This window comes from Marmota monax, unplaced genomic scaffold (assembly GCF_021218885.2).
Source record: "Marmota monax isolate L192 unplaced genomic scaffold, Marmota_monax_Labrador192_F-V1.1 WCK01_AAM20220418_F8-fsc00019, whole genome shotgun sequence".
NCBI classification, from domain to species: domain Eukaryota; kingdom Metazoa; phylum Chordata; class Mammalia; order Rodentia; family Sciuridae; genus Marmota; species Marmota monax.
The window spans coordinates 22922720-22941608 of record NW_026695242.1 but is presented as its reverse complement, the minus strand read 5'-3'; the positions used below and the strand labels follow the sequence as shown (position 1 = coordinate 22941608).

Below are 18889 nucleotides of genomic sequence, written 5' to 3'. Positions count from 1 at the left end.
CACCTATCTGTCAATAGCCAACTAGATTGATTCCGTATCTAAGATATTGTGAAGTCATGCCACAATGAATATGACTACTCAGGTTTCACTTTGGTGTGCTGATTTATTTTCCTTTGGATATATACTCAGAAATGGGAGAGCTGAATCATAAAGTAAATCTATTTGTTAGAATTTAGAGGAAGCTTCATAATGTTCTCTTTAATGACTGTACTGATTTACATTTCTACCAATAACACAGCATAGTTTCTTTTATCCACATCCTCATCAGCATTTTTTATTTTTAGTTTTTAAAATATTCACATCTAACTGGGGTTATATGGTTTCCCATCATAGTTTTGACTTGCAATTACCTGACATCTATTGAAGTTGAACATTTTTTCATAAATTTGTGGGTCATTTGAATTTTTCTTTGAAGGATTATCTCCTCTGATTATTTGTCTATTTTTAAAATTGGGTTACTTGGTTTTCTGTTATTAAATTTTTATGTTTTATATGTATTATGAGTATTTTGTAAGATCAATAGTTAGCAAATATTTTCTCCCATTCCAGAAGTTGTCTCTTTACTCTGTTGAATGTTTCCTTTGCTGGGAAGAAGCACTATGGTATAAAATAAGCTCATTTGTAAATTTTTGGGTTTGCTTTTTGTGCTTCTGGAATCCTGCCCTGGAAAATCATTGCCTATACCAATTTTTGAAGTGTTTTCCTTGAGTAGTGTCACTTTTAGATCTTACATTTCTGTCTTCAATCCATTTTGAGTTGATATTTGTGCAGGCTAAGAGATAGAGCTCAAGTTTTAATCTTTTCCATGAGGGTATCTAGTTTTCCCAGCACCTTTTATTGAAGAGGCAGTCTGTTCTCCAATATATATTTTTCGTACATTTGTTATGAATCAGTTTGCTAAGTAATTTTAAACTTTGTTTATCTTTAATGTGGTACATATATTTCTGGCATCGTGCATTTGTCTATGTGCATGTACATATAAGATATTAATTGTAGGTTGTGTGTATACATACTATTCCTGTACATACCAGATATTTCTATTCTACAAAAATATAACAAATGTTACTTTATTTTATTTTATTGAAGAAAGGATTATCAAAAGTCAATTACTGTTTCTGAAGTTTTAAATTTAATTTTAAAAACGAAACGTCAAATTGCAAAAGAGTTTTTTCATTTATGAAATTAAAATTCACTTGTTCAGTGTGTTTCAAACATTTTGCAGTTTCTTAAAGAGTTAGTCAATAAATACTCACTTATTCAGAATAGCTATATTTTTAAATTACTAACATATGGAGAGTACACAGCAAATCACCAACAAAATTATCATCAGTTAACATTTCATCATTTTCTAATTAAAAAACATTATGTTTTACCGAGTTATACTTTTTAAAAATGTCACTTATGGCAAACACATTTAATTGATCCCTTATGGGCTAATAAATCTAAGTGAAGTTTTTTTAGATCATTACTTATTAAAAAATCAAACATAACTTGTTATATAAGCAGACCATATTTTAGACACTTTAATAATTTATAAAATCACTATGTTGATAAGTTTCACCTTAAGAAAATATGTAACACCCCAAAGACAAATAAAATAAAATATTATTTTGTGAATTTAGCTGATTATTTAAATAATTAGATGTTCTATTTTATGAAACACTTTTCAATATGCATAAAGTAGGAAAGTATGGATCTGTGTATATTTCACACTTTCAGATGGCAAGAAAATAATTGACTTTTAAAAATTTCTAAATATATAGTCTTTAGATTTAGATAATATTCAATATAATTATATAAACATATATGCACACACATACATAATAGCATCCCTTTGTGTTTGATATTATCATAATTCTTTCCTACTATTGCAGATAAAAATCTGAACCAAAAAGAAATGTGTCTGAGCATTGCAGATGTGGTCTTGCAAACAAAATCAGCACATTGGAATTAAAAAGGGATACAATATATATTTTTATATTTGCACAGTGAATTTTGATTAAGGGTAGATTATGTTGAAATTCTTAATAACATTACAAACTAGCCTAAATAGTTTAAGTGTCATTTAATTATAAAGATAGCTAGTGAGTGTGGAATTCATGTCAATGTTAATGATTCAGAAAAAAAAAAAAAGTTTTTAAAAGCTTTCTATGTACCAGGAATATTCTGGGATTATAGCAATAAGTGGAAGCAGATTCAGATTTTGTTCTAATAGAAACTGTAATCTAATAAATATAAGTTCCCAATATTCTCCATTTAAGGTTAAAGGCAAGTACAGCTACTTGTTTGTCGAAAAATGTTAGGCTACTGTGTGCCTTCAATTCTGGCTTTCCTGGAGAGCATGGCTTTACATTCATATGCTAACTAAATTCTTTATGTTTTCAATATAAAAAAAAAGTTTTTCTCCTTGTTTGTAAACCATTGTTAAAATAAGTACAATTATATGCTTTATTCATATAAGATTCACAAAGTACCCTTCTTTCTTATATACATTATCTGGGCCCTCTCTAAAATCTGTGTCACCAAATGAAGAAAGCACATCCTCCTCTATCCTTTGTTTTAACTAATAGTTATTCATTTTAAAAATTAAAATTTAAGTCAAGACAGACATATCATGAAGTAGAATGCTAAATCCACATTACTATGTAAAATATAACATAATATCTCATCACTGTTAATTTAAACAGCATGCTTTCATGAAACTAAACTCAAAGGATGATCTCTGAAGTCTGTTAAGTCGCAAGAATGCTTGCACAGTTTCCATCAGTGTTTCATCTGCCAACTATAACAGAAATTTCTATACATAACAGTTATTTCTAATCAGAGAAACATGTAAGATTAACAGGTTAATTAGTCTTGTGTGAAAGATGATAATTATTTCTTATTTAATTTCAAATTTCTGGCCATTTAGTCTCCTCAAAATCAATCATGAATTTTAGTTGATTTTGAATGAAAAAAGAAAGAAAGTGAGAAATAACTGTGGTTATTAAAGTTTGAATAAAAAATGAAGGAGAATTATATTTGTAAGCTTAGTGGGCATATTGAAACAAGCTGAAATAAAAAATAAAATTGTTGCTTTTCTCCTGGGATGCATAATAGATTCAAAAAACAAACTCTATCAACTGACAAGAAACTATTCTCTGTGGAACATCATTTTAAAGAGATCAAAATTTAAATTTTAAAAAGGAACGTTTAAATAACAAAGAAAATATTAACTTTCATATTTGTTACACATTACATGGCGGAAATTCCAATAAAGGTATTAATTGATCATCAGTAGTACAAAATTAGAGAAAAAATTGCTTTTAACAATGTTCTATGAAGCCTATGCACTACAAAGAAAATTTAAACTTAATGTTTCTAAGATTCAGGATAGATTTAAAGAATCTATTTAATTGTTTCATTTGTAACCTTTAGTCTGACTTTTGTCAATAAGGGTCCTGATATATCTAAAGAAATACTTTCAAGGGTAGTAAATGAACCCAGTAGCAATTATTGATAGGGTACTGTTTCTTAACTAATAATCCCCTCACCTTGCATGTCCTAAAATATTAAAATAAAACTAAGTTCATTAATCAACATTTTCCCCAAAACATGCTTCTATAAAAATGTTCATTTTATCAAGAAGAGTGAATGTGTCTAAGGATTCTTCTGAAGTGTGACATTATTAGTATTGAATCTTCCCTCTTTACTAATGATACTTCAAGAACAATATAACAACAAAAAGTGATTAATTTTGATGGCACCACACCATTTAATTTTCAGCCACTCAGTATTAATTTATGATTGAAAATGATCATGTTTCCATTGACCTTTGAGATGACTGAAGTAATCCTCCATTATGTATTAAATGAGGCAATGGTACCACCAAGCCAAATAAAATGACTTAATATATTTTATGACTTTTGTTTTTAGTGGATCGTATTTTTTTCCAAAGGGAAAAAAAATGGTATGAGATTATTTACAAACATACATACACCCATGGTTTTGTATCTGATTTTTGAATTACACAAAGACACAGAACAACAAATGGAAACAAGAATTATCCCTTGTAAACTATAGGTTGCTAGATAAATTCAACATCATCTGATTTGTTGGCAAATCCATAAATGTGTTCAAAGCATTTGTGGCTGATCTACTTATATCAATGTTCATCTCCACTTCTTGACATATTGGTTAATACTCATCTTTTCCAGCTGACTTTTTACTACTTCTTAACTTCACCAGTCTTATTCATCCTTGGAGCCTTTGAATTTGTTATTCCCGTCTATAATACGAATTTCATAGTTAAATATGTGCCTCATATCTTCAGTCTTTGTACAGGGATTTACTTAAATCTGATCTTTTCAAAGAAACAATTTAACTAAAATAGCACCCACTGCCTCCCTACCTGTCCAATGCTCCCTGTTGTCTCCTGCTCTGCTTTACATTTTCTCTGTGGTTACTGATCTCAGTCTGTATGTGGGAGGTGATTTTGCCTGTTTTCTTCCCTGAAGCATCTCCAATAAAGCCTCACAGAACTGAGAGTTAGGAAATATCAGTAACTGTATCTTGAGGAAATGGCTAAATAAATGAATGTTTCAACAAATGAGTGAGCAATTGAAATAAAAACAATAGTTATTCTCTTGACATTTGGTAGAAGTTGTTCTATTATAATAGGGAAGAGAAAATTGCAAGCAAGTGGTCTGCTTCACTTATTTTCTATTGCAGTCACTTTCCTGTAAAGTTGAAGACAGAGAAACTTGGGGTGGGTAATTTTAACAATATCATTTGAATGGTAGCTATTCCTTTCTTATCCAAAACCATCTCCAGAAGTAACCTTTTCAACTGCACACTAATTTGAGAGTTCAAATCACTGTTCCAGTATATTTGTGAATTTTCCAAAGAAAATAATAAAAAGAAAAATGCCAAGAAGAGCAGCAAAAAGATTTTGAATGCTCTTGTGGTAGAAAGAGACATTTCCAAAATGTCTTGAGTTAAATAAGGAAAGTTTAGTGCTAAGCAGCCCAGCACTCAAGACTGAGGAAAAAAAAAAAAGTAATAGCAAAATGCAGGATATGAAAAATAAAACCAAAGACTGATTATAAAACAGTAAACAATAACCCTTGCTTCTGGTCACGAATAACATGTAATTTTGGTGGATTAAAATATACCATAAAAATGAAGTAACATATTAATGTATTTCTACATTCTATTTAATAACCCCATTCGCAGAGAGTACTGCCATGTTACAGTCTACAATTCCAAAAATTTTCCTTAAATATAATTAAGAGATTCATTTTTATTTCTTCTAAGAAATAATTATGCACTAAATGCTTAAACTGCACCATGTAATAGGAATCTAAAATAAATGCTAGCTTTAATACATAATCCAAAGTTTTATGAAGTAGTTATAGATGAAATGATATGATGTACTTTTATATTCCTTATTCCAAATAGTATACTTAAATTTAATTGAATTACCTTAGCAGTTCCACTTAGGAATATTTGGCACTTAAACATCTGTTTTGAAAATTGAAAGTGTTTAAAAAAATAGAAGGTGTTTTAAATCAACAAAGTGTTTCAAATCATTTTGGAATTTCTATTTTCTTCCTATGATTGCGAGAACCTTTACACTGTTGATCACTGCACTCGAAAGGTGAGGGTCATGACCAATTTCAGAGTTTCTGTTTCCTAACAAAGAACAAAGCTCGCAGACCAATTGCCTGAGCAACACCCATCAGTAATCTTGTAGCCGATATTTGATTGTGAGGAACAAAAGTAGTGATAGAACTGTATATGGCTAAGGAAAATTTTGAAAAGATAAGTCTTACAGGGCAGGGAAAGGTGCAATGTAAAGCTTCCAGAGAGTGTACTTGAGGAAGACCAGATGGACACACAACGCTTACAATGTTTGTGTTCAGAGAAAACCCCCAGGAGCATTCTAAAGCCTGAAGTTGACTTTCAGTGCTTTCTGCACCACCAAGTTCCTTGGTGATTTCCATCAGAGATTCACTCCTTACCGGACCTCCAAAAATCACATAATCTAAATATAAACATTGAGCTGGATGTGCAAAAGCTGAAAGGGTTTTCTCCTCACTCCCTTCTCATAAAAATGCAACCCTGTGGATGCGCCTTTCTACCTCTACAATAATCTCTGCCTTTTATTTGTACTGTTATAATTCACTTCTTCCATCTCTGTTGCCTGGATTATTTCCCCAAAACTGGTGACTGTGGGCTACCTGAGGCACACAGATATGTTTTCTTTATCTTTAAAAGAAAAGAAAAGAAAAATTTACATTAGAATGACATATTTTTAATATGAATAATTTACTATTGTAGTGGGAAAAAAAAAAAAAAAAAAAACCTTAGAGAATTTGCCTTCCTACCAGGTTAAAAGTGGATAGAAACTTCCTTCCTTATACAACAAAGTCCATTGTTTTTGCTTGCTATGACCCACGTTTCAGCTACTTATGTAAATAAAATCAATAATAGCTTTAGTCATTTGCCTTAAGGACCTGCTATTTAAAATCTGCATTTATAGAAAAATTACCCATTATGATAGCATCATTTGGGATAAAGTTTATGTTTGTGTGACATGATTTAATTTTATATAATCAAGCTTATTCCTTTTAAACATAGATTAAAATAAGTGTTTGAAATGAAAAGGAAAAAAATAAAATTAGAATATTTTTCCTTAAATGTGATGTTTATTTCCTGAAAAACAGAGAATTCCTTGCCACATATTTCATCATATTTAATAACATTAGCATCCTGAAGTTTAAACAGTAATTGAGGTGTCACTAACTTCTACAGTTAGTTTTCTGGTTAGTTTTCCCTAGTTTGCTGGTCTTTCTGACTTCAGTCTGCTTCGCATATTCTGTTCCTTGTTTTATTGTCCTTCCTTTAGCTCCAGCTATCCCACCCCATACTTAGTGCTATTTAGTTAATGAGCAAGAAAAGGCATACGACATGATGAAAGTTCTATAAAATTGTACATAATTTGAGGAGATAAATATCAACCTATTTTCTTAATTCTTATAAACTTTTCTGTTTATTTCTTTTTGCTGCACATTCAGAAGGTTTGTAGCTGCTGACATTTTAGGAAATGATCCATTGGCACAAATAAAAAAAGCAGAATGCATTATTGCAGATGTAGCTTCACTAAAAATGACCAGAGTCAAATTGTTTTCTATTAAAACAGTTATAAGAAGATTAAAATACCCAAGAAAATGGACATGAACACTTCTTCATGATTTATGAAAAACCCTTATTTCTTCATCACTGTGTACAGCTTTTACTGTCAATAACTCAGAATGACTTAAGGAGTTGGAAAAGGAAATGCAGTAATGATAATAAATGAGTTTGAAATCATAACCTTGGTGCTATGCAACCTCTATAAGCAATTTAGCCAGAGGATAACTAATGTTTTATAAAAATATTTAATTTTTCTGTAGTTAAAATTAAATTAGTATACTAAAAATTATATAACAAAAGGAAATATTTTTCCTGTTTATCCAGAAAAATAGAACTACCATATTTTGCTAAAGGTCTTTGGCTTGATGTCAACATTTACAATTCCATGTAACCCCGTAAATATATTAGACTTGTTTTAATATGTTATAAGATGATGCAGTCATTGCTAATTAGCTGAAATCTTTATAGAACTACTTTTCTCATGAAAATCATTCAGTTTCATTAGTCAATAGTTTGTTATACAAAATTATAATTTCTTCTATTCATTTAAACTTGCCTTCTACTTTTGCTGCATTCTGGAGGTAATGATCTTTTGCTCAAAGATAATTCTGGGATTTGATAATGAATACTATCAAATAAAGAGACAAAGTCTGTTTACCTTCACTATAATGCAATCATGCAAAACAACAGTGAAACAAAAATACATACAAGAGAAACTGCTTAAAAACAGAACTATCCCTTACAAGGACATTTGCATTACAACCCTCTTTTTCTCAGCAAAAAGTTTATGCATCTTTAAAAGCTTGATTTCTATAATAAGTATACAATTCTTATTTAAATGTGGAAATTATATAGCAAAACTGACATTATGTACCTTTTTGAAATAACCAAAGTAACTATCACAGAACTAAGGGAGAAACAGAGAAGGGATGATAATGAAAGTCAGAAATGTCTCATACAAGTATCTTCGTTGTCACACATTGAAAGAAAGAAGAACAAAGGCCAGGTCCAGGTAAGGATTTTAATATTTAATAATATCTTTCCAAAACCTACTGAAGCATCTTTTAATCCCCTATGAATTCCTAGACTTACAACATCTTGGTAAAATTGTGCTTTCCCCAACACTGTCGCCCAGGCTGCCTGCTCTCTGAATCTTGGTTCCTCAGTTCCTTTTTCTTCTTAATATCATGCTGTTTCTCATTGAGGTTTTAGTTGTGTCATATCCCTGACTTTTGAGCTGTGAATAAAGAATCAATACTTCTTTCACTATGCTTTTCTTCCAAAAATTTCTGGTAGTTTTAATCTTTCTGGAGAACTTAGGAGAAGAATAAAGATAAACCCATCAAAAATGGCTTATAAATACCTAGTGCCAAAAACTATTTTTACTATATACACCTTATTAAATATTTGGGAACTTTTACAAAGACTTGTTTTTTTATTCTGTTCATAAGTCCAAAGCCTCTTGTACGAGATGCATGTGAAATTTCCACTGCATCTTTGGATGTGCACATGGCAAGGTTTGTCTAACTTCTTGTTAATCTAATGGTTTTAAAATTGACAATCACAAAATAGAGAAAAATATCAACAAAACATTTAAAAAATTTTATCTTGTATTCTAGGCCTACTGATTTTGACAATGGAAGGAAAAGATCCTATAGGGCAACACCTAAATTTTCCCTAACACCATAATTGTTTCAAATAGATGAACAACCTTCATGCCCAGGTCCCTTCTCTTCTAACCACATACTTAGGCAAGAGAAACTTCAGGAACAGAGTGACTGGATACATTTAGTGTTCCTTAATAGGACTTCCTCCATCTTTCTGAGGCAAGTGTGTCTTTGACTCTGTAACTCAATCATACTCCAACTGTGGAATATGTGTCCTAATGATTAATCATAACTTCATTAGTCAGCTGTGACACCCTTTCCTTTGGAGATGTTGCTTCAAAATTATAGAGACACCTCAGTATCATCTTTTATTTTCCAAATGTACATAAAATGACACAGGCTGTTTAGCATCAGACAGCAATAAAGTTAGCCAATGACAAGTTGATTCACAATGAATTTACCAGTTTTGCTTAATATAGCATTTGCTATACCATTTTTTTTTTTTTTTTTTGGTACCAGGGATTGAACTCAGGAGTACTCGATCACTGAGCCACAACCCCAGCCCTATTTTGTATTTTATGTAGAGACATGGTCTCACAGAGTTGCTTAGTACCCTCCCAGTTCCTAGAGTTGGCTTTGAACTCACAATTGTCCTGTCTCAGCCTCCAGAGCTGCTGAGGAATTATAGGTGTATGCCACTGCGCCTAGCTGACTTTCTTTTAAGAAGCCCCAAACCCTTAAAAATGAGAGTTCATCTTACTGGCAAAATAGGATAACAAGTATTTTATTCTTACCAATTAAAAGATGCAGGAAAGGAGAAATTAAGAAAGTTTAAGAGCATGGTTTTAAATAATCTTATTATTGGGAAGTTTTTTGGATTGCCTAAAGAAAAAAAAATATGAAAACTTTTCCATGAATTGTTTCCCTTAGACTTTTAAGACAAGAATGATTACACACTACATTGAATTTTCTGGCAGGAGTTTGACCATATTTTTAAAAACTTAATGTAAAAGAATAAAGCAAAACATTTATTCTGTAGGTCGATATTTATATTACTTGTGATAGCACTCCAACAACTTTGGCAGCATTCTGAGTAGTTGGCAGTTTCTACAAAATATGCCAAGTAAGGAGCACAACTTTACTACGCTGTATCATGTCACATTTTTCCAAAACACAAATATTGAACTTTCGCCACATGTTCTTGTACAGAACTGCTATGGCAACATCTTTGTAGCACTCCCAAGGTCCTTTGAAAAGTAGTAATATAATCAGTGCAAAAGAAGGTAAAACGGCATCATTACTGTGGCTATAATTACCTGGTTGGCAAAATTCTGTACAGAATCACATATTAAAACAAAATTTATTTAGTAAAATAAATGTCTTATTTCAGCTCAGCTTTTATGTTTGCGGGAATTATCTATTAAAAATGTACATAGATCATTTATCATATTTATAGGCTTTTTATTCTTTGGTTGCAAATTTAAACTTTCATTGTAGAACATTTAGAAAATATAGGCTATTTTGGAATAAAAATAGGTAATCATAAAAAAATTTAATTCAATATGTGAGAAAGAATATTTTCCAATTATAGTATTCCAATTATAGTATTTTCTTGTATTTTGGGCAAATTATTTTAGGATTCATTTCCAACTTACTTAAATGAGTTATGATAACTATAAGTTCATATGCTTTCATTATCAATATGGATTTTTAAAAATAGTCAGAATATTGTCTTTGTGTGATTTTTTAATATAAGAAAAATTTAGGGTAGATACATAAATTCACTTAAATGGAAGATAGCAATAGTGAAGACATTTTGAATGATTACAAAGAATGTTCAAAAACATAAATTTGTGACAATTCTTCAAATGAGTAATATAAATCTGTGATGAAGTGAACTATTGTAGGTATTATATATATATATATATATATATATATATATATATATATATATATATATAATAAATTTTTTCTAAGTGTGTAAAGGCTGTTACAGGAAAATCTCACTTTCTAATAAACCACTTTAATTTCCTTTTAAAAATATTAATCTGGAAGAACACTTTTTAAAGTAGAGAAGAAGTATAAATCAAAAAACCCAATGGAAGGTGCACCACAGAATCAGCAGACAAAATGAGCCTCAGACCTCATTCACACAGAGAATAGTTTGAAATAGCAGAGCCCCACAGATATCCATTTTCCTTCTACCTAATAAAGGAGAGAACTTTATTCATACATTAAAGTTCAAAGATGCAATGAGAATGCTACAAAAAAAATCTTGAATATTTATTTTTATTTTGATAAGAAAAATTATCCTTGAAGTTTTAGATATGTTCTATCTTAGTTGTTAATCACTGTAGACTACAGATGAAAATTCGGACATTCTCAGGTTTCAACTTCTGTCATGTTCACTTCTTCAAGCAAGTTTAAGTCACCCCTTCACTGATTATATCCCTATATCTAATTAGGTTTGAATCTTAGTCTTCACCAAATTTCAGACAATTGAAGTTTGCAGTATAAGGCTTACCTGTGGATCACTTTTAAGGAATATATTGTGTTTCAGTTAGAGAAGTATATGCATGATTGTCAACTCTACATACTGACAAAGAAATATCTCAGCCCATAGGTATGTGCATTCTTGTGCTGACTCAGAATCACCTCCTCTCAAGGAGAACTAAACACTTGAGTTCACTGAAAGAAGCCCTCAAATAAAGCACTTCCAGCAATGGCATAATTTAAATGCATACTATAGACAAATTAGAAGGGAATTATTTATTAATTTGGATTTGGATTTAACATCTCATCTGATGTCAAATCAGGAGTTGAATTTTGATAAACCCTTCTTAGATAAGACAATGATAAAACAACTCACTCACCATTCCGACTCTCTTCATCAATAGCAACTATGGTGGCTGGTGGTCCTCCCCTAGCTAGTTTGCAATCTAAAGAGAGAGAATGATCAAAGGTAAGAATAACAATTCTGGGAGGACTCACTCCAAGATCAAATACATTGAGATATACATTGATATTTCCAAAGACAAATCATACAACACAATTAACATGTATCATTATTTAAAATATTTTATTATTTAAAAAATATTTCCTAAGAACCACAGATTCCTTACCACATCATGACATAGTCACTTTGTACACCAAAAAAACTATTCAAATCTTACTGAGAAAACACCAGCAGAGATCACTGGAGAGAAGAAGTCCTTCAGGACAGAGATGATGAGATGATAATTTAACCCAAAGAAATAACATAAAGGAATGATTAACAAGGATAAATGGTAATTAAAGCTTCACAACAGAAACAAACATAATTGGACTTTAATTGTGATAAAGGGTCTAATTAAAGAGAGTGAATAGAATTTTAATAATGTTCTAAAAAGAATAAAACAAAGACAGACAAGCAATGTTCATGAGGTTGTTTGGGGTTTTATTTTTGTCATCTTACCCTCATATTGCCAGTCTGCAGTCAAAAGTATAGAGTCATCAATGGAAGCAGATCAGAAAAATGGAAGAAAGAAAGGAAGAAAGAATATATGTATATATATTAGGAAGAGATTCACGATATAAAAACCACTATATAATAACAGATACATTGCCTAATGATTCATGGAAATGGAAGATATAAAATCTATCAGATGTTATAATTCTGATAATAATAACACATTAACTTGATAATATACATAATTAGCATTGTAGAAACTATTATAGACTTTAAAATATCATAAAACATTGTAATTTTTTACAAAAAATACAAATTACTTGTGCACAGTCTATTACCTGCAATGTTGAAAAAACTTTCTGTGTATTGCATATCAATCAGTAGTGGTAACTAATTCATAATTTCAAACACTGCTAATACCTTGCTGGGTATCACATGGTATGAACATAAAAACAGTAGCATGTGCTATAATATAGATGGCAGTTACAATGTGAAAGGTTTGCCTGAAAGATGTCAAATGTACATATCTGATACAAAAAAAACATTCTTTTAGGAGATACAAAGACAGGGTGATAGAGTGGTGTCATATATATTTGACATACTGACATATGTATGTGTAAGTATTTGACATATTCCTGTACAAATATCAGATTAACTTTGCATAAAGACATCCAATTTTATGTTATTTGAAAGATGATTTCAAGATTTATTTACTAATTTTTTTTCCATTTTTATGAATATGTGTATGAATAACAAGGTCTTTAGCAAGCACTGTTCTGCATTGTAAGGTGTGAATTCTCTCACATGCTCATCCCACTTCCTCTGTCTTCTCCAGGTGCCCTAAAGTTCAGCTCCTCATGTTTGTCACCTGTACAATGCTTTTATCACTACTCTCCCAGAAGCTTTATTCTCATCCCAAATCAAAGTTAAATTATGACACAGACATCTTATAGGCTTCCTTTGGAATAAGGAGAACATTTCTTTGAACAACATTTTAAGAAAATATCCATCAAGGGTTCATAGGATGAAAGCTTGGTCCTTGGTGTGGCAATGTTCGGAGGCAGTACAACTGTTAAAAGGTGCAGCCTAGAGGGAGGTTTTTGGGTGACAGGGGGCGTTTCCCTCAGAAGGGATTAATGTGGTTCTCTTGGGACCCTGGTTTGTTCCCATAAAATTAAGTTAATATAAAGGATCAAAGTCTAGTCCTAAAACCCCTAAATCTCTCTGGTGTTGTATGCAACCGTGCATCTCTCTCTCTCTCTCTCTCTCTCTCTCTCTCTCTCTCTCTCTCTCTCACACACACACACACACACACACACACACACACAAATCCCTGTCATCGCAATGTTATCTGTGACCAGGAGGCCCTTATTTGAGGCCAAACAGATGTAGTTATCCAATCCTGAGTTTTCAGCCTTAATCTGTGAGTTAAAAAAACCTCTTTATTTGATTCATTTCCAGTTTCAAGAATTTTGTTATAGCAACATAAAAAGACATATACGAGCCCAAACATCTTTTACATAGAATTAAGCAGCTTGCCTTTCTATCACATGAAAACACTTACTTTATTTGCATCATATCTTTTAATTATAGGAACATTTTGTTACCTAGTTTTGTTTTTGCCTGTATTTTGCCTGTATCTCTGCCTAACAGATGTTTCCTTCCCTTTAGAATTACAAATTTCACCTATTCCATATCTCTGACTCATAAATATATTTTATTCTCATGTTCTCATAAGTTATATTTGTTTCATTTTCCTTCCTTTATATATTCAAAATTTAATCAAACTTATCAGTTAATTGCTATGTACTAGTATATAGATTATTACCATATATTGCATGGAAATTAAAAGAAAAAAGTAATCAAGAGCTCTTTTCTTCAAGGATTTTAGGTGGGAGTGGTAGAGACCAGAGGAAACACATAAACACCCACACAGGTATGTAGAATGTTGTATATGTGAAGTCAGTTCTTTAGTAAATTTTCTAATAACATATGACTGAAAAATATATAATGCATGTAGAGAGAAGGAATAGGAGAGCAAGAAGGTGGAGGCAATTTGTGAAGGATATAAAAGATAAAACCCGATCAGTTCTAAAAGAAGATATTCAACTACCAACTCTCTCATCTGTTGCATGGTGGACAATAAGTATTTTTCAAGATCATTCCCCCATATATACATAGTCCCTGCCTTACTTAAGGTCATTATAGCTACAGAGAGTAGGAAAGAATATATTTTAGTAAATATCAGTAGAGGAATAGATATTTAAACAAAAAATTACTTTATGTGTATGTAGCCTGAAGGGAAAGGGGAAAACTGGTGAGTCCAGTCGAATATTTACAAGCTCTTCACCAATTTGTTACTATTTTCTTTAAGAGTAAACTTTCTTTATATGGATAAGCGAAATAACACTGGCCAAATCCAAGCTCTGCCTAATTCTCCCACTCTTTCCATTAACATAGTTCACTCTCCATCTTACCAACACAAATTAATATTTTACATCTGCGAAAATATATTTTTCTCCTCATTTTTCCCTAGCTAAATTTACTCCTCTCTTAAGAAACAGCTAAGGCATCACTACTAGTAGAAAACTTTCTATGCCGCCATTCTGGATAAAATGCTTCTTTTCCATATTCCTGAAGTACACATTGTTTTCCACCAGATTAATTACAACAGTCTCTCTCACATAGGTTCATTAAAACCAAGTATGTGTCATATTCATCCAGTAACCTAAAAATCTGATAAGGGTTCATCCGGAAAGAATATTTGCTGAATTTTTCTGAACTGTGGTTCTGCCCTGCCCATTGAACCTCCTTCAATGAGAGCAGTCCATAAGTCTCTATCTTCATTTTCTCTTGCTAGCAGAAACTGCCCAGGAGTAAGACTCTACTATATTTCCTCAAAGTCAGATCCTTTTAGATAACTCCCACTAAGTTTGATTCTTGCAATTTCCAGATGCCCCCAGTAAGATGTTATCATGTATAGAAGGTCAACAGATACTTTAGATTTTTCTGGATTCCGAATCAGTGTGTATATATGTATATGTATGTGTGTGTGTGTGTGTGTATGTATGTATGTATATGTATCTATATAGATATGTATATATCTTCATATATAAATAGAAATATATTAAAATAAAGACATAAATATACAAAATATCAATATATAATATATAGATGTATAAAAATACATATAATATATAATTAATGTACATATATTTACCTTTTTTAGACTCACAACACTAATGAAGAGAGATTGATTAGGCACATGAACCTAATCTGTTAATAAGCTTATTCATAACAGCCAAAGTGTTTGTTTTTAAATGTTGCATTAATGAAAGGATAATTAGTTAGTTTTGATATGTACCAAATATTTTAATAACAATAAGCATATTGAGAATTATCTTGAACAGAAAATAATTTTGGATGGAATACCTAAAATGTATCATAGATGTAAAACGTCATAATCAAGATCAGAGTGAGGACTAGAAAGCAATTTGGAGGATTGAATCCTGTTCTTTATGGTCTATGAATAATCTGTCTGCCACAGGGAGACAGTTTAGCTGCTGACCCTGTATCTTGGAAATGGTCTTTTGTAATCTATTTAATTTCACCCTTGACGGTTCTGGTTAAGTCACAAAATCATTGTTTTTCATGCCTAAAATTTCTAACCTCTTAGGCCTCTATCTGTTTCTAATATCCAATTTGTCAAGAAGCATAGGATATGAATACTAATACCTGAATGCTCAGTGTGACTGATTTATGCAAATGTGTCATCAAGCTAAAAATAAGCTATATATTTTTAAAAAATCTTACACAACAGGATGGATTTAAAACCCAAAAAGTTATACTAAAAACATATGTAAAGACTGGTTTTAAAGATACCAAACCTATGATATTCTATCCTTATTGTAGACTGAAGCCTAAGACCATTGTAGTGATAGGTTAGACAAAAGCAATAATCCACAACTGTCAAATGTTCTCCTTACCAAAAGAGGGTGCATTCAGGAATTATAATCCTAATCTCAAAACTGCATTTTATGACCAAGCGATGTTTTTGCAAAAAAATTCAACACTTCTCACTCCAAGGAAATAGAAAGTTACTTTTGACCCTGTCCATTTCCTATTTTTTCTATATCACATTCGTCACTAAGTCTTGAATTTAATTCCTGAAGAAAAACTGCTCCTAGATACTACTGCCTTCAATCTCCAGTAGCACCAAGATCACCTAATCTCTTAGATCACCTACTAGGTTTTCCTAACTAATTGTCTTAAAAGAAATCTTGTCCCAATATTTCATTTTAAGTTTCTATCTAACCAGAGTGATTTTTGACAAGTACATGCTTGCTTACTTTTTAATTATTTACCATCTCTTTTAGGTTTAAAAACTAAAATATTTAATGGCCCATGGCCCACTGCATAATGTAATTTTAGAACAAAAGTTAAAATATATTATATCATATACAGGGTTCTCTCCTTCCTTTACCATCTCACCTACTTCCATGCTCCATTTTTCTTCCACCATTTCCAACAGATACTTCTATTCTTTCATTACTTTATTTTCCATCCTGAATCACCTCAAGATTCTCCAATATTGTATTTATTTCTAATTCCTAATATTTAAGACAAATCTGTCTTTCACTTATCTATTCTTGTCCCCAGACTAGGTAAGTTTCCCTAATATGTAACTCTCATAACTCTCTGCCCCATGGAATCAATTTAAGATTATCTGATTTCTAAAGACAGAAAACTCAGTATCAACCCAGACTTTGTCTCTACTCTTCATGCCTATGTCCTTTCAGTGCATTTCATGACACATAATTGATTACTAGCAACTATTTGTTAAATCAAGAGTGAATGAAGCCTGCCACAGTGGCACATGCCTGAAATCCCAGAGGATTGGGAAGCTGAGACAGGAGGATCATGAGTTCAAAGCCAGCCTCAACAACAGCAAGGTGCTAAGCAAGTTAGTGAAACCCTGTCTCTAAATAAAATACAAATAGGGCTGGGGATAAGGCTCTGTGGTTGAGTGCTCCTGAGTTCAATCCCCAGAAGCTCCCCCCCAAAAAATGAGTGTCTTCAATCAAATTTATAATGATAAAAATGCTTCTCAAATTTATAATGATCAAAATTTTGAAATACTTTATAATTTAATTTTCCATTGTTTTTATTTTTTAATATTTAAAATGTCCTCAAGTAGAAACAATAGGGGAAAATGGGAAACAAACTTGCTGTGTAAAAGAAGAATCATGGGTGCTATATTAGCAAACATGAAAGTTTTCCTTTAAATTAAAGAAAAGTATGGCAAATTCTGCAGAAAGTGGAATGATTTGGAACTTGTTATGGCAGATGATAGAGAACTCACAATAATAGAAATTTAATGAGAAGAGAAAGAAGGATAAAATGTTCACTTACTCCAATTTTCTATAGTTTATATTGGAATTCACACTCTGATGAGCCAATGGCATGGGCTGAAGAAATGATATGGAGAAAATTTGCTTAAATATGCTATAAATAGTAAAATGTATTATAAGTGATAGCATACTCCCTTAAATTGTAACTGAAATAAATAAAATTCAATGTCCTCACATACTAAAGATTGTTTGATATTAGTGGTCAAAAAACTCTTTGTATCCTTGTAATTTCTATTCATCTGTTTTCTTACCAGCTGCCTATAATTGAAAATGGATTGTTCCAGCACCTAGAAAATTACTTGATTTAGAATTATTCTATATTTGTCAAATTAAGGAATTTCCTCCTCTGTGGCAAATGAATAAAACAAATAACTCATCAAATCCTGGGCCTTTGCATAGCTGTTTCATAAAGGAATTGATTCCTAAGTGTAGTGTAGTGGTTAAGAACTAGTGATTTGAAATTTGGAAGTATAAGTTCAAATTCTAAAATTGTTTTTTAATAGTTTTATAATATTGGACAAATTACTACCATATTGTACTCCATTTGTATAAATGAGAATGATAGTAAGCAAAACTAACCCATTTATCCTTTCACAATAAGGATGAAAAGAGATAATCTCCAGTAATTTCTGAGCATTGTGCCTAACAAAATTTCTAGGCATAATTGTTATACCTTTACATCTTTATAGTATAATTATTTTAAGAAATAAAATTGGTAAGCCTTTCTACCTTTTTTTTCCCTTGATCCAAGGACAGATAGTACAGATTCTCTATATATGAATGGGATGATGGAGTACATTCTTATTAAGAATTAAAGGGATCACATGAAATGTCATTGATGGTCTGTATGGACAGAAATCTGATGGAACTTCTATCTTAAATACCAACCACAATACACTACCCCAGATTGAATTTACTAGAATAAAAGAAAACTCATTGACCTGAGGTTTAAAAAAAATATATTAGAATGGGGCATTTACTGTCCCTACTGGTCCCATTTTAGTCCTGCCAAGTGCTGGCTTTTGGTCCTATGTAATCAAACAGAAAAATCAAGGACGAATCACAAATTATCTGAAATTTTTGTATCTGTCAACATTCCTCTCCTATCAGTTCGCAAATTCACTGTCATCTGATATCTCTTGCTCAGGCGTTTGCAATTTTACACACACATGCACACATACATTCACTAAATCAGTTGCTTAGTTCAAAGCAATCTGGCCTTTCACTCACAGAAGCAATGAGCTCTC

The 18889-nt window shown here is 31.5% G+C and overlaps 1 protein-coding gene across 3 annotated transcripts in view; it reads right to left on the bottom strand.

Annotated features, from left to right (window-relative positions):
* The window catches only part of Pcdh15 (protocadherin related 15), a 1685700-nt gene that overhangs the window by 627997 nt on the left and 1038814 nt on the right, over window positions 1-18889 (bottom strand). For all 3 annotated transcript variants that reach the window (XM_058578029.1, XM_058578030.1, XM_058578028.1), the window contains one exon: window positions 11657-11722. In XM_058578029.1, coding sequence (XP_058434012.1) covers window positions 11657-11722 — 66 coding nt within the window. The remainder of the gene's footprint in view (window positions 1-11656; window positions 11723-18889) is intronic.